The 15,471-nt window shown below is 37.4% G+C and overlaps 1 protein-coding gene across 2 annotated transcripts in view; it reads right to left on the bottom strand.

The window, feature by feature from the left end:
• Dpp10 (Dipeptidyl peptidase 10) overlaps positions 1 to 15,471 on the bottom strand; it is a 166,174-nt gene that overhangs the window by 86,893 nt on the left and 63,810 nt on the right. For both annotated transcript variants that reach the window (XM_089736021.1, XM_089736020.1), the window contains exon 3: positions 10,662 to 10,756. In XM_089736021.1, the coding sequence (XP_089592147.1) occupies positions 10,662 to 10,756 (95 nt within the window). The remainder of the gene's footprint in view (positions 1 to 10,661; positions 10,757 to 15,471) is intronic.

Genomic DNA, 15,471 nt, shown 5'->3' on the forward strand with positions numbered 1-15,471 from the left:
GGGTGATATAAATCGTATCTAGATTCAATATCTATATATCGCAGCAATATCGTTGAATCCGATATCGCCCCGCACGAAATCTATATATCGATATCAGCCGATACACGATATTGCTCGATGTGATGCGCATCGGCATATCGTACCGATTCGTGAATATCAGCAATATTCGTTTGGTTCGTATCGAATCGGCCAGAGTGAGTGAGCGCACGATAGGGATATCATGTGATGAATGAAACAGAAACAGGCATTATCCATACAATTGTAAACCTTATATTTAAGTCCATATGTCTGTAGATTATTCTTAGCGTATCAGCAGGATACAATTTAGGAAAGAAGTTTCAACTTTCGACCCTAACTTGAATGCAGTATAGCCTATTTGCATCGTTGAATTTAATTTCACGCGCTTTGACCTTGAACTAGAATTTTTGGACAAGTGTTTATAAATACTTAAAAGTTTTTTGTGTTTGATTTTTAAAGTACACATTTTTCTATTTTTAGTTGAATCCAAATAATTGAGTTTATTTCTTGTGTTTGTATTAAACTTTTGAAATCTATACTCTTTTGGTATATTTTGTAATTTTAAATTAAGACACAAAATACTAAAAACTGAAAATAATGTAGCCAGTCCTAAGCCTGATAAAAGCATGAAGGAAAGTTTTTTTGATATTTTTATTTTCATGTTCTTTTTATTACTTTAAAATCATATTATAAATTGATATCAGAAAACCAACCGTATAACGTTGACTTAAATCTATATCTACTACGATATTATATCAGCGTATCGTTTCAAATCTCAAATATCATGAATCGAGAAAATCTACTAGCATCCATCAATATATAGATTCAATATCCGATATTGATACTCGATATATAGATACGATTCGATACGCGGCAAAACCGATATTACCCACTCCTAGTATGATCGTATGCCTACAAAGGCAATAAAAATAAATAAAAAAAATACATACACAAAATCTAACTTATCTTTAAAATGTCGTAAGCGAGATTCAGGCATCTGTGACATAGCTTGTATTGTATGGTAGCTAGCCTACAGATCTTAAAAGACGTCCACGCATAGAATACGAATACAAACGCAGAGCTTCGTGGATAGTTTTATGCAATAATACCGTACAAGGAATATGACTATTAAGTAGACGAAGCCGCTAGTAACAGGTAACAGTGGCATAACAATAATAATATCTTGGATTCGTTGATGCATTAAGGCGTTCTTAATACATCAAAGCCCACTGAGTTTCTCGCCGGATCTTCTCAGTGGGTCGCGTTTCCGATCCGATGGTAGATTCTGCGAGTCACTGCCCTTGCTACGGTCAGTGTTAGCATCACTCCGGTTTGAGCCCCGTGAGCTCACTTACTAGTTAAGGTTACGCTGAAATAGCCTCTCAAGGCTATGGTAGGAAAAAAAAATACACCAATGATTTCGTTTGCTTTGTTCGGGCGTTTTTGCGGGCTGCGAATGAATGCACTAAGTACTTTTTAACACGAGGTCAGCTTAATTACTAACACAATTCAATTTGCTCACGCCGCGAACAAAGAATATGACACGAAACGTAATATGATGAAGTATAATGAAGATCCTACAACATTTAATAATTATGGAAATTTCTGCATTAATATCTGTCCTTTTCGCTTTTGTTTTGAAACTGCCACTATTGAAATATAACTTAAAATACATAACATTGACGTGTACTATTAATTTTCAAAAAACTAGAGAATAGTGCCATCTAGCGACAAGGCACAGAAACAATCATGACTTGCAAGGAGCCATTTAATGAATGTACTAAATTTCTAGCTAAGTTTGCAGAGAAGCAGTAATTTAGTTGCAAAGTAAGAACCGCCGCGCCATGGCTCTAACAAATCTTATTAGGTTTGTAGTTTTAGTTAACGCGAACACAACTTCCCAATTCGAACGATGAAAAGCGTATATAAAATCAATACTGATATGACATTACTCAAATTTACAAAACAGTATTACATTTGATTAATGACTCGATTAAATCAAAATCGATATCTCGTAATGACATAAAATCGTAACCGAATATCGATAGTCCGTTTAATTTTACTACCAATGCAAGGTTATCAGATAATGGCGTCCCATGTTTCCGCTTGTTGGATTTAAAGCCTCGTTATTAATACGGTATCTGGTAAACGTTGCGTGATTATTCGATGTTTCAACTTAACTTTTTTAATGTATAAATTGAGAAGTTTTAGGAACTGATGGCTCATTTATTTCTCAATAAATATACCGGTAAGATATTGTGGTGAACTAGAATGGTTCCCTGGCTGATTCCCGGTAAAATTATCCTTAAATATCTGATAAAAATAAATTAATTTATATTAATAATTACATAGAGACGTTCGTAATATAAAAAAAAATACTAATATTAAAATCATTAAGATTTTTATTATGGTCAGAATTTTAGGTCAAAGTGAGTAAGTAGATGAGATAAATCGGTCGTTGATACGTGTGCATATTTAAAGCTTATCAGACGTCTTGGAGTTTAAGAAAATTGCGTTGAAATATTCTCGTACATTGACAGATTGATACTGGTTACGCTGATAAGAGCACTTTATAAATACAAATTTTATGCAATGCATGCAATATTATACGATAGGAGCAACGAAACACGATTCAAAATAAGATGACGCCCGATTTTACGCTCTCTTGCCATTGCGATGGGTTTCCGACTTCATTTCGCAATTGAACAAATAATACCAACTTAGCTACCAACCTTGAGATATGAGTTCTAAGGCCTCAGTATAGATACAACGGCTGTCCTACCCTTCAAGCCGAAACGCATTACTGCTTCACGGCAGAAATAGGTGGGGTGGTGGTACCTACCCGTGCGGACTCAATAGGTCCTACCACCAGTAATAAATAATGTAGATATCGACCCATTCTGCGACACACATATATTCATTTATTATCAACGTAAATTTTCCTTTCAGAGCACTCGATTTAAAGTAAAAATATCGGTTCCGAATACAGTCAATAACAAAGTCAATGAAGCGAGAATTCCCCTTAGCCGGCGTTCTACAGCACCTGGCAACACAGAAGGTACATTAAAAATTACACAAACAAATTATAAAAATTACAATTCTGGCGGAATCTATTTTTATTACACTATTTCATTATGAAAGTGAATTATTATGGAAGAGAAGTGCATCGTTATTGCGTCGAGTCCGTGACAGTGGCAACAATCTTTTGAGAATCATATCGAGCAAGATCGAGGGACTGCTGATCAATAGCCTTTGCAGTAGGCACTTGGTAGGAGAAAAAAAATATATAATGGTATAAAATGTATATAATGATAGTTATGTGTTAGATTTTTTAAGTTACTAACATAGATTATAAGTAATTATTACTAACAAAATGTTATGGTTATAAAAAAAAAAAACTGAAATAAAGTATTAATAATAATAATTATTATTATTCCTTCATCGTGACTGTTACACGTGAATATCCGTTAAGTACGTATATTATTAGAATATGTGGTATCTGCCTGCAGGATTTGAACACCAGTATAATCCGATCGTTCAATACGAATAGCACGAGCGTCTTATCCTTTAGGTCACGAAGACTTCGTTAAAGCAATAAAAAATATATAGCTAAGAGCGTGTGTTTTATTTTTTTTGGAACGAAGTTCCTTATGGGACGATGCGGAGGGGTACCCTAACCGGGAAAAAACGTCCGTAACGTAAGATTTTTATTAGCAATGCACACAGTGTACGACTTAACTTTGTAATGACGTACAAAGAATAACATATTTTTTTATCATTAATTGACCACGTTCTCAGAGTGTTCGTTTGCGCAACACACTGACTCTTATTCAAAAAACCGTGTATGGACGCAAACGCCACTATTAGCAATAGTTAACATAATAATATATAGTTTAGTTTTATATATGTTATTGTTTATTATTAGCAAGATGAAACTGTTCTTATATGTTTGAATTACTAAATCAAACCAGTTGATGTAAACTAACTGTAAAGCGCGGCTTTGTCTACGTAAATTATAATGAGCATCGCGTGGGCGGAAACCCGTGTCCAGGAGTGGAATGAAAGGTAACCTATTTTCTTTTTTAAAGTTTGGACAATTTCGATACCGAATTTCGTCAAAATAAATTCAGTGTTTTGAGCGTGAAAACATAATATAAAAGATATAGATTAGATATATATCTAATTATAATAAGGAAAAAAATATACACACCCAAACCCAAACTCAAACGCATTCTTTGTTTATACACACATTTAAATGTTAAAAAAATTACATTAATAGTATATATATATATTTTATTGCTTAGATGTGTGGACGAGCTCACAGCCCACCTGGTCTTAAGTGGTTACTGGAGCCCATAGACATCTACAGCGTAAATGCGCCACACACCTTGAGATATAAGTTCTAAGATCTCAGTATAGTTACAACGGCTGCCCCACCCTTCAAACCGAAACGCATTACTGCTTCACGGCAGAAATAGGCGGGGCGGTGGTACCTACCCGTGCGGACTCAGAAGAGGTCCTACCACCAGTAATACCTAAATATTAATTAAGATTATTAATAAAGGCTTCGTTATCTTATGAAACAGTATCTTATTATTAAAACCACTGAATCAAGCTGGCAATAAGCTTACAACTCGTTTGTATAGGAATATTGCAGATCAGAATTTTACTGCAAACGTAAAGAAGAAAAAAATATACATTAATCATTTATTATAAAATCAAGTTTGGCATTAAAAAAACCACCCTTCTGTTTTTGTTACGAATTGTGGTCCCACTTGTTGGCTGGACATCAATTTATTTTGCTCGGCTGTGAGTGACGGCCTCAATATTGAATGTAGAGTTCAACCTTGGGCCTTTCTTACAAGCTCCGTCTTGCTGATGTAAGGGGAAATCGTTCATGGATTAAGCTTACTCAGTTTCAGCTATTAACTGATAAAGTGTTTAAGATAGAAATGAAATAGGCGGATTTAGTAAGGTCGTTTATGTTTTTTTAGCGACGTACATAGGCATCATCATCATCATCAGCCTGTATCTCTCCACTGCTGGATGTAGGCCTCTCCCATAGTCCGCCACAATGAACGATCCTCCGCCTTCCGCATCCAATCTCTCTCAGCATATCGCCGCAAGTCATCGGTCCAACGGGCAGGGGGACGCCCAACGCTGCGCTTACCGGTACGCGGTCTCCAGTCCAGAACACGTCTGCTCCATCGGACATCGGTTCTGCGACACGTATGTCCGGCCCATTGCCACTTCAGCTTGCTAATCTTTAGGGCTATGTCGGTTACTTTGGTTCTTTGACGGTATAATCATTTCTAACTCGATCCATCAAAGAAACTCCGAGCATACCCCTATTCCATAGCACGCTGAGCGACTTTGAACTTACGGACCAGACCTACGGTCAATGTCCACGTACACAGACACTGCGCTGATATTCTTGCGGCCTATCTCTTGGGACATCTATGTAGTTGAGTGTGGAGACAATAAAAATGCACCGATTGCGCTACAGTAATCCCACTTATAACACGGGTATTCCCCCATATAACGCGGGGATTTCACACGTTATACTATTTTTGTACTATACATTTATAATGCTTTGTACAGTTCATAATAAATTTCACGTACATTTGCACATTGTGTCAATTGTGTTGCTATGAAAAAAAAAAAAAAAAAAAAAATGGTGGTAGGATCTCTTGTGAGTCCGCACGGGTAGGTACTACCACCCGCCCATTTCTACCGTGAAGCAGTAATGCATTTCGGTTTGAAGGGTGGGGCAGCCGTTGTAACTACACTTGAAACCTTAGAACTTATATCTCAAGGTGGGTGGCGCATTTACGTTGTGGATGTCTATGGGCTTCAGTAACCACTTAACACCAAGTGGGCTGTGAGCTCGTACAGCCATCTAAGCAATAAAAAAAAAGGTTATGTTGTTACTTATGTTGGTGTATGATTGTCTATTGTTGCTAAGCGGCCGAGCTAACAGCCCATCTAGTATTGGCTATCGGAGCCCATAAGCATGACAATATGCCCAAATAAATGCGATTATTTTTTTGGGCGGAAAAAGCTGCTCGTCAATCATGAGAAACTATGGGACGGTGCTATTCAAGACGGAAACTAATGACGTAACAATGACTCAGTGACGCTATTAAGAATATTATTATATTATTTACTGCTTAGACGGCCCACGTGATGTTGGTCACCGTAGTCCATGGGCATCAGCATCGTAAATGCCGCTACCCACGCTAAGACACGGGCTTTTAGTTTAAAGTCTCCGTTTTTTATTCCCCGAGATATTTCTCGGGTAATAAAAATTTTTTCATAAAAAAGATTATCTTTTGGTAACCACCGTCATTAATAATATAATAATTACCATCCGTACATGGCCGTTAGACACGTTTATACAGTTTTCAAGCTTTCACTGTTGTACAATTTTGGTAGTTACAATAATTAAGTTTACGTAGGTAGAGCTAGAGTATGTAAACTAGGGAGGAGAGCTTTTCAGCCACTTTTAAATCGTCATAGTTTTACCACCGCTTTTTACTATATCAACAACACTTTTATCACTAAAAAGAATAGGCAAAAAACGTATCCAAATATCGGTACGTATGTAACATAGATATACAAAACCGATACTTATCAAATTACGTGAATAGAACTAGAACCGGTCTATGTTACTCAATAAATAGTATATACTACTATTTTATTATTTATTGCCAAGATGGTTGAGCGAGCTTACTGTGTGGTGTTAAGTGGTTACCAGAGTCCATAGACATCAACAACACGGTTAAGACACGGGTTCTAAGTCTTAGTTTTTCAGTACGACTGCTCCAACCTTCAAACCGAAACGCATTACTGCTTCACGGCAGAAATAAGCCGGGTGATGCGTCGCGGGCTCACAAAAGGCCCCTAAAACTAGTAGGAAATAAATATTATATAATATAATATATTTTTTTACTTTTCTTCATTTTCACGACTCTCTCTATATTCATGAAAAACTTACGAATGTAGTCATGGAACTCTTTTTGCATACAGTTCGCCATAGTATTTCATACGTCGGCAACTTCAGCAATATTTCAGAGTTGGAACGACAATAAATAACAAAGTCAACGCCAGGATAAGTTGCTCGTTCAATCTTTGCGCATAGATGTTTGTGCAGCGATAAAACATATTTTTGGCATCCTTAATTTCTAATATAGATATGCTAATTAAAATAAACTAGATGTCCCGCAGTACTCGAAATTCGACTATAATTAATTGGAATTGTAAGTTTTTACACTATTATGATTGTATTTTATACTTCTATAATCACAAATTTCGCCAAGACTACGCTATAAAAAATATTAACAAAGACAAACAATATTTTATCTATTCCCAATTTGACAACAGACGTCAAGAACAAAGTTTGACAATAAATAGTATGCACGCGTGAGTGCGTCAAATACATGGTATGTAGTGTGTGTAATGTTTTCTTTATTGATTTAATGTATATTTTATGCATTATTTAAAAAAAAAAATTGCTTTGTGCACTTCTTCTCTATATTCTCTATAAGTGTGGAAAATTTCATACTCTTTCGTCCGCGCAATTTTCGTAAAAAGGGATACAAAGTTTTTGCTTCACGTATTAATATATAGATATTCTCAATTTGACAACAGACGTCAAGAACAAAAGTTTGACAATAAATAGTACACACGCGTGTGTGCGCAAATACATTGTATGTAGTGTGTGTGATGTTTTCTTTATTGATTTAATGTATCTTTTATGGATTATTTTAAAAAAATATTAGCATTGTGCACTTCTTCTATATATTCTCTATAAGTGTAGAAAATTTCACACTCCTCCGTCCGCGAAATTTTCGTAAAAAGGGATACAAAGTTTTTGCTTCACGTATTAATATATAGATTTTTTGCTTGACATTTAGAATACGTAAATATTGTCTTTTCGCTCCATTTTTTTTTACCTTACACGGCTAAACAGCAAACGCCTTACATAAACTATTTAACTCGTTCTAACCACGACTTTTACGTTGCATGAGCTTTTTTTTTTTTTTAGAACAGGAGAAAATCGCCGGATCCCCACCCGCACGGCAGGTGGGGTATGTGGGAGTCGAACCTCACTAAAAACTCCTGCCGCTCACCGCCGGCGCCCTACCCCGGACCGGGTGGGAACCCAGTCGGAGCTATTGAGACGGCGGGACAGGGTTTACGCAGTGCACATTACATCCATCCCGCCGTCCCCCAGACGCCGGACCGACGGCCGCCAGCAACACGACCGCCGGTTCCCTCGGTCGACGAGCCAAGAGCCCGATTGATAGCGCCGCGCTACACCTTCCCCCGGAGCGGTCGGGGGAACGCGACCTACCACGCCGCCCCACGCCTAGGTTCCTCCCCGCACAAAGCGGGTGGAGTCCGAAGCCCTTAGGGGGACGTTTCATGAGCTAAGATATTTTAGCGTCGTTCGTCATGGTCAAGATCAGTGAGACGTCAAAATTGAAATCATGTATTATAAAAACCATTTTTTTTTACCTACTTATTCTAGTAACCTTATACTAGATTCTAGATTGTCCGGGCGAGTAGATGAGCTCACGAGACTCTAATCTGGTGACGTTGTTAACACTAGCCCTAGCAAGAGCAGTGTTTCGCAGAATCTACCATCGGATCGGAAACGGGACCCACTGGGAAGATCCGGAAAGAAACTCAGTGGGCTGTGTCTGTGGATTAATTTACTCGACGAGCCCTTCGTCGCAAGCGACGGGTTGGACGAGAGCGGTGACCGGTGCTTGAGGTACCTAAAAGCATCGCTATTGGATCGGGAGGATCCGAAATGACGTGTACCATTTAAAAATCATGATAAGAACCCGTCAAAACTCTGTTTATCTATAGTATAACGGCTGCGTTATACTGTAAAAACTGAGACTTAGAAGAATTCATGTCTCAAGATGGACGATGGAATTGACGCGATGAATGTCTATGGGCTCCAGTGACCACTTAGCACCAGGCGAGATGGCCGCGACAACGTCCAACGATAGCAGCAATGTAAAAAAAAATTACGTCTGCTACAGGCGAAAAAAAAGTTAAACATCAACAAAACGTCACTTCGAAGCTCAACAAAAACGAACAACATAATAAATAAATACAACATTTCTACAAATATCTCGAATTCGAGATAGTTAGTTTGCATTTCTATTTCCAGACCGTTTTAAAACCCAGTCTCGATATTTATAAAGAATCCCTCAGAGATTTTTATCCTTCTTTCTCAATTCCTTTAATGAGAACAGACAATACATTTTACTGAAATACTGGTAATTTTGTTGCGCAGAATAAATACGTTTCTTTAAAGCTGCTATGTTAATATCGCGCTCGCGTCTTTGCAGATCAATGCAGAACGTCGCCTGGGAGAGATAAACCTGGGCGCATATGGTAAATTGGTGTCGCTCTGACATATTTCACATTCTTGCAACAATGAATTCTAGCGTTAGAAGTGTGTGTATTTTTTTTATTGCTTAGATGGGTGGACGAGCTCACAGCCCACCTGATGTTAAGTGGTTACTGGAGCCTATAGACATCTACAACGTAAATGCGCCACCCACCTTGAGATATAAGTACTAAAGTCTCAAGTAAAGTTATGACGGCTGCACCACCCTTCAAACCGAAACGTATTACTGCTTCACAGCAGAAACAAACAGGGCGGTGGTACCTGCCCGCGCGGACTCACAAGAGGTCCTACCACCAGTAAAAAACTGCCATATACGCAAAAGTAGACAAAATGGTGGTAAGCTACCTGTGTTAATAATACGGTCTGAAGGCAGTTACCATACGATGCGTAATTTATCTACTGTATTTAACTACCCGGAGGGTAAGTTATCCGTTCTTATAGCGTACTTAACAGGATCTTGTCTCCAGGCTGTGACATTAACTTAGTTAATAGGCAGATACAGTTAAACTCTAAGAGGACATTAAGGTTATTTTCTTGTACACAATTTAAAACCACGTTACGCAAATAACCATTTCGTATCCACTTCAAAGCACAGTTGACATTCGCTTTGGGTAAGCTTTAATCGGGAAAAGCTTAATCCTTGCGACTGGTACGTACGCAAATGTTACTTCGTTGAAGCAACTACTTAATAATAAAGATAAAAAAATACTGATGTTCTTGTTTTTCTTGTAAAGATCTAGAGAAGAGAAAAAATTCTAGATTTCCTTGAGAGCTTTATGATTAAAAGCCATTGTGGTGAAAAACAAGAACATGTCAATGGAAAAACTTTTAGTCCAAAGTAGAAAGAAAAAAACAGATTCAAGATATGACCAATTTACAAAATCAGATATTGAAATGGCTATAGATGTGAGGGCAACGGCTTTATCGGTTACGCTGAGTGCATATTGTGAATTGTACTGTCAATTCGTATATCCCCGTAAACTGTGGGTAGTTTTTTTTTTTTACTTAGTTCGACGAACGCTTGCACTACCCATCTCAATTTAAATGGTAATGAAAAGGGGATGGAATCCTTTTTTTTTTGTTTTCCGGCCGGAAGCCGAACCTCCAATGAGGCTCACAGGCCTGTGGGTGGCCATAGCCGAATAAAACGCCCTACCGCCACAAAAATTACTCACTGAAATATCCTTAACTTAAAATAAAAAAATTGACTTACAAATGTTGAATTTGGCATCAGCGTCTTCGAGGTCTGATTGGCTGCGAACATCAAACTGATACCGCCCCATGCGTCGCGGTACAAAAACTCGTCACCTAAAACAAAAACAGCAAATTTTCAACGAAAATACAGAGGCACACAGACATGTGATTGTAGAAACTGTTCTTCACTACACAGTATAAAACAAAGTCGCTTTCTCTGTCCCTATATCCCTATGTATGCTTAAATCTTTAAAACTACGCAACGGATCTTGATGCGGTTTTTTTTAATAGATAGAGTGATTAAAGAGGAAGGTTTATATGAGGAAGCGAGGGCGGGTCGCTAGTTAAGTATAAAGATAATATGATAAGACGGACGGATGATGCAAACTACAAGTATAAGCACTAACAGAAGCGCTAAGAAACTTGTTCACGCTGATTTTGATAGCAAGTTTGATTATTGCAAGTTTTAGACAAATAATTAATGATAAATAAATTAATAGTATAGGCTATCAGTAAAAAAAAAACGACCCTAGTCACGTATTGCTACCATTGTTGCCAACTAATAGTTACTTACTTCTCAGTCTTAAATACGCTCTTGTTCATTCTAACTATCTCATTGTTTTCTTTATATTTTATTTCCATCTTCTCAATCATATTACATTCACTTACTTCACGAGTCCAAAAAAGCGGGAAATTACGCGGGCATAATGAATTAATCATCATTTTTGAGGTAAATCATCTATCAATCTTCAAATTAGTATTTCCTTTGCTTTTCACGAGTCATAGAACATATATTATGTTTTATAGAAAAATAAACGGTAGTCAAAACAATATTCAATTTATCGACAAATAACAACCTTAGTCCTCCGTGACCACGAAACCTGGCGAAACATCAGAAATACTATGCGAAATATGCGAATTTAAAAAAACTAGAGGTCCCGCAGTAGTCGAAATTCGACTATGATTAATTGGAATTGGAAGTTTGTACACTATTATGATTGTATTTTATACTTCTATAGTCACAAATTTCGCCAAGGCTACACTATAAAAAATATTAACAAAGACAAACAATATTTAATCTATTCTCAATTTGACCACAGACGTCAAGAACAAAAGTTTGACAAGAAATAGTATGCATGCGTGTGTGCGTCAAATACACGGTATGTAATGTGTGTAATGTTTTCTTTATTGATTTAATGTATCTTTTATGCATTATTTTAAAAAAAATATTAGCATTGTGCACTTCTTCTCTATATTCTCTATAAGTGTGGAAAATTACATACTCCTCCGTCCGCGAAATTTTCGTAAAAAGGGATACAAAGTTTTTGCTTCACGTATTAATATATAGATAATGCGAGATTAAACCGTAAAAATACACATAAACTGAAATTATGCGCTCGAAATTGTTTCGAATACAAATTTTTGTCGAAACAAGAGAAATTTTTGAACAATAAAAAGCAGTTGTTGTTTTAAACTGGAACTCGCAAGGGGCGCTTAAGCCCGACCCATGAATAATTAAGCACGGCTTAGAGAAGAACGTATGTGGGTTGTTAGCGTGAAGGAGACAGAGGCACATTTGAGTTTTGACCACTCATTTACAATGAGACCAGAAGATTCGACTGTGAACTGTTTTTTATTAATCTGTGCTGGCGGACAAACTGTAATTCCAGCTCATTTAGTATGGGCCTGTGTCGAACGGTAGGAGGAAGCATTTGGTGTCAGTACAGTAAAAGCTCCTTATTCGCGCTTCCTTCAATCGCATTGTCACTATACGGAGATTAATAAAATGCGACCCAATTCCTATATTCACGGCTAAAGATTTCTCTATTCGCAGATATAATCGGCACAGCGATTCATAAAGAGGACATAGCGACATATCGATATCGATAAAAAGCATTTCAATTTGTAGGTATCCAACCGAATATACTCTGTAAAGACGTTGTCAAAAGTTTATAAAAGAATTAAATAGACCTTATGTTAGTTGTAATAAGGTATTTTTTACACAAAAAAAATCTACAACTATGCCTAAAGTATATGGTCAAAAACTTTAAATTAATTTTTAAGCTATTGCATAGCTTTTATCGCGGGCCTTGAGCGCGGCGACCGAATCATGAAATTCCGTAACGAAAAAAACCTAACACCCCTCACTCCGCCTACCATGTAGCTCGCGTTCAACACATTCACACGTTGCGCTTGTGTAGTGTTGTGTGAATAAGCGCGTGGCGTGACGTCACACTGCATGCGCATCATGAAAAATCACTTTTCTTTATTAGGAAGTATCTCTGCTGCAATTTTTTGCTAAACTGCGAAACTATAATATTTGATCGGTTCACGTTCAATTGCTTTGATTGGTTAACGCTGCCGATTAACTGTGTCACCACAGTTTTTATGTATTTAAATTATGTTTCCCTAAGCATAACTTGTAACTATACTGAGATCTTAGAACTTATATCTCAAGGCGGGTGGCGCATTTACGTTGTAGATGTCTATGGGCTCGTCCACCCATATAAGCATTAAAAAAAAGAAAACATCCTACGGGAACAAAGTAAGCATAGAAATGGACGCATAAGTCACATTAAGGTCAAAGCGTCTTAATAAAATCTGTGAGTCCAGCTATTAATCAAAAGCTACTGGTAAACAGAATCTCCCAAGCTATTGCAACTAATTTCCCATAATTTATCCTTATTATTCGCAATCATTTTCCTCCGCAATTCCCAAACTTAAAAACTTTTTCAAAAGTCAGGACTTCACCACCGATTGAGAATGTACTTTCGTAATAGAAAAATAAATAATAAACTCTTCATCTGCTTCTTCCCAAATACGTAGCAATATTGAAAGGCTACATTCTTACGGATCGTTTGGAACCTCTGGGTCTGCGGAGGGACTTCGGATCCCTCTGTATTCTGTACCGTATGTTCCATGAGGAGTGCTCTGAGGAATTGTTCGAGATGATACCGACATCTCGCTTTTACCATCGCACCGCCCGCCACCGGAGTAGAGTTCATCCATACTACCTGAAGCCACTACGTTCATCCACAGTGCGTTTCCAGAGATCTTTTTTGCCACGTACCATCCGGCTATGGAATGAGCTCCCCTCCACGGTGTTTCCTGAGCGCTATGACATGTCCTTCTTCAAACGAGGCTTGTGGAGAGTATTAAACGGTAGGCAGCGGCTTGACTCTGCCCCTGGCATTGCTGACGTCCATGAGTGACGGCAACCACTCACGATCAGGGGGCCGTATGCTCGTCTGCCTATACGGCAATAAAAAAAGGCTATTTGTAAGAATAGGTACCATTACAATTGAGAGAATCAGATCTCTTCACTGAACAATGAAGTCCCGATGATAAATTCTCTGAAGTACTCTCAAGATGGTAACCACAATTCCAACGATTTTCGTCTGAATTAATTTCGTGAAATTCACAAATTGCTATCTATTCACTCCAATAGTTACAGTATCTTAACCAAAGATAACAAAAATGAATTAATACTGTAGACTAATGTAAATTAATACCAGCTTGTGTTTTTTCATAATTTTAATGATAGTTCTTCTACTATAGCGAGACATTTAGGTTCATTGTAATGTGAGAAATTTTAGTGCTCTCTATTTTTTATACCATACTAGCTGACCCGGCAGACTTCGTAGTGCCTCAATCGATAAATAAAAGACCTAAACTTTTGTATAAAACAAAGAAAAATAATCCGTCCGACGGGGGACACATCAAAGGAACAACAAAATTGTTATTTTTATTTAATTCCGATCATTTTCACATTTATCTACCTTTTAAACCTTCTCTGGACTGTAATTTAAGACCAAAATTAGCGAAATCGGTCCAGTCGTTCTCAAGTTTTAGCGAGATTAACGAACATCAATTTATTTTTATATATATAGATAAGATTTATCATATCGATTCCTGTGTATGGCTGTTTGAGGTCACATTCACTGATTTTTTTCATCAGAGAATCATTCACTCCTAGAGAAATCCTCCAACAGTAAATCAAACCGATGCATTCACCTACAGTGATTATTAAATTATACCAGTAAACCCGATCACGCTTCGCTGTGATTCTTGCAAATTTCTTGAAACTACTGATCGCGGCATGAAAGAAACATTTCTTAGAGCGCTATTGATTTGAAAGCTGAACCCTTGACATTGCTAATTTCCACAAGTGACAATAATTGTAAGATAGGTAAATTATTAACAACTTAATTGTGCTTGTATGCATGTATGCCAGAAACTTAGAGGTGACAAGTTGGAGGAGGAAAGCCACTGGAAACAAACTGAAGAAACTTACAGGACCAAGCTAAGGTCCACTCGCGGCTGTAATGCTTCAGATGATGATGATGACATATATAACGACGGCACGTGACATAAAAAAAAATTAAAATCAGTTTTTTTTTATTCTATTTTGTTTGCATGTATGGACCAACTCACTATCATGGAGCAGCTACCTGGTTTTAATAGGTACCGGAGCCCATAGACATCTACAACGTAAATACCGCCATCCACCTTGAGATATGAATTCTAAGGGCTCAGTATAGTTACAACGGCTGCCCCAGCCTTCAAACCCAAACGCATTACTGCTTCACGACAGAAATAGGCAGGGCGGTGGTACCTATATAAGTATATGTATTGTAATATAATAGGATAATGAATGTCCCAGTAACAAAAGATGTGTCGTGTTTTCCACACTACCTTGAGCAGGGCAGTACGCACCGATTCAAATCATTTATTCGTATTACAATCTTTATATCGATACTAAACCACGTTATCGAGTATCTGCGTAATAAACTAGTGATCAATAATCATATTGCATCATAAAATTCTTT

The sequence above is a fragment of the Bombyx mandarina genome, chromosome 20, assembly GCF_030267445.1.
Source record: "Bombyx mandarina strain Sakado chromosome 20, ASM3026744v2".
In the NCBI taxonomy this organism is placed as follows: Eukaryota; Metazoa; Arthropoda; class Insecta; order Lepidoptera; family Bombycidae; genus Bombyx; species Bombyx mandarina.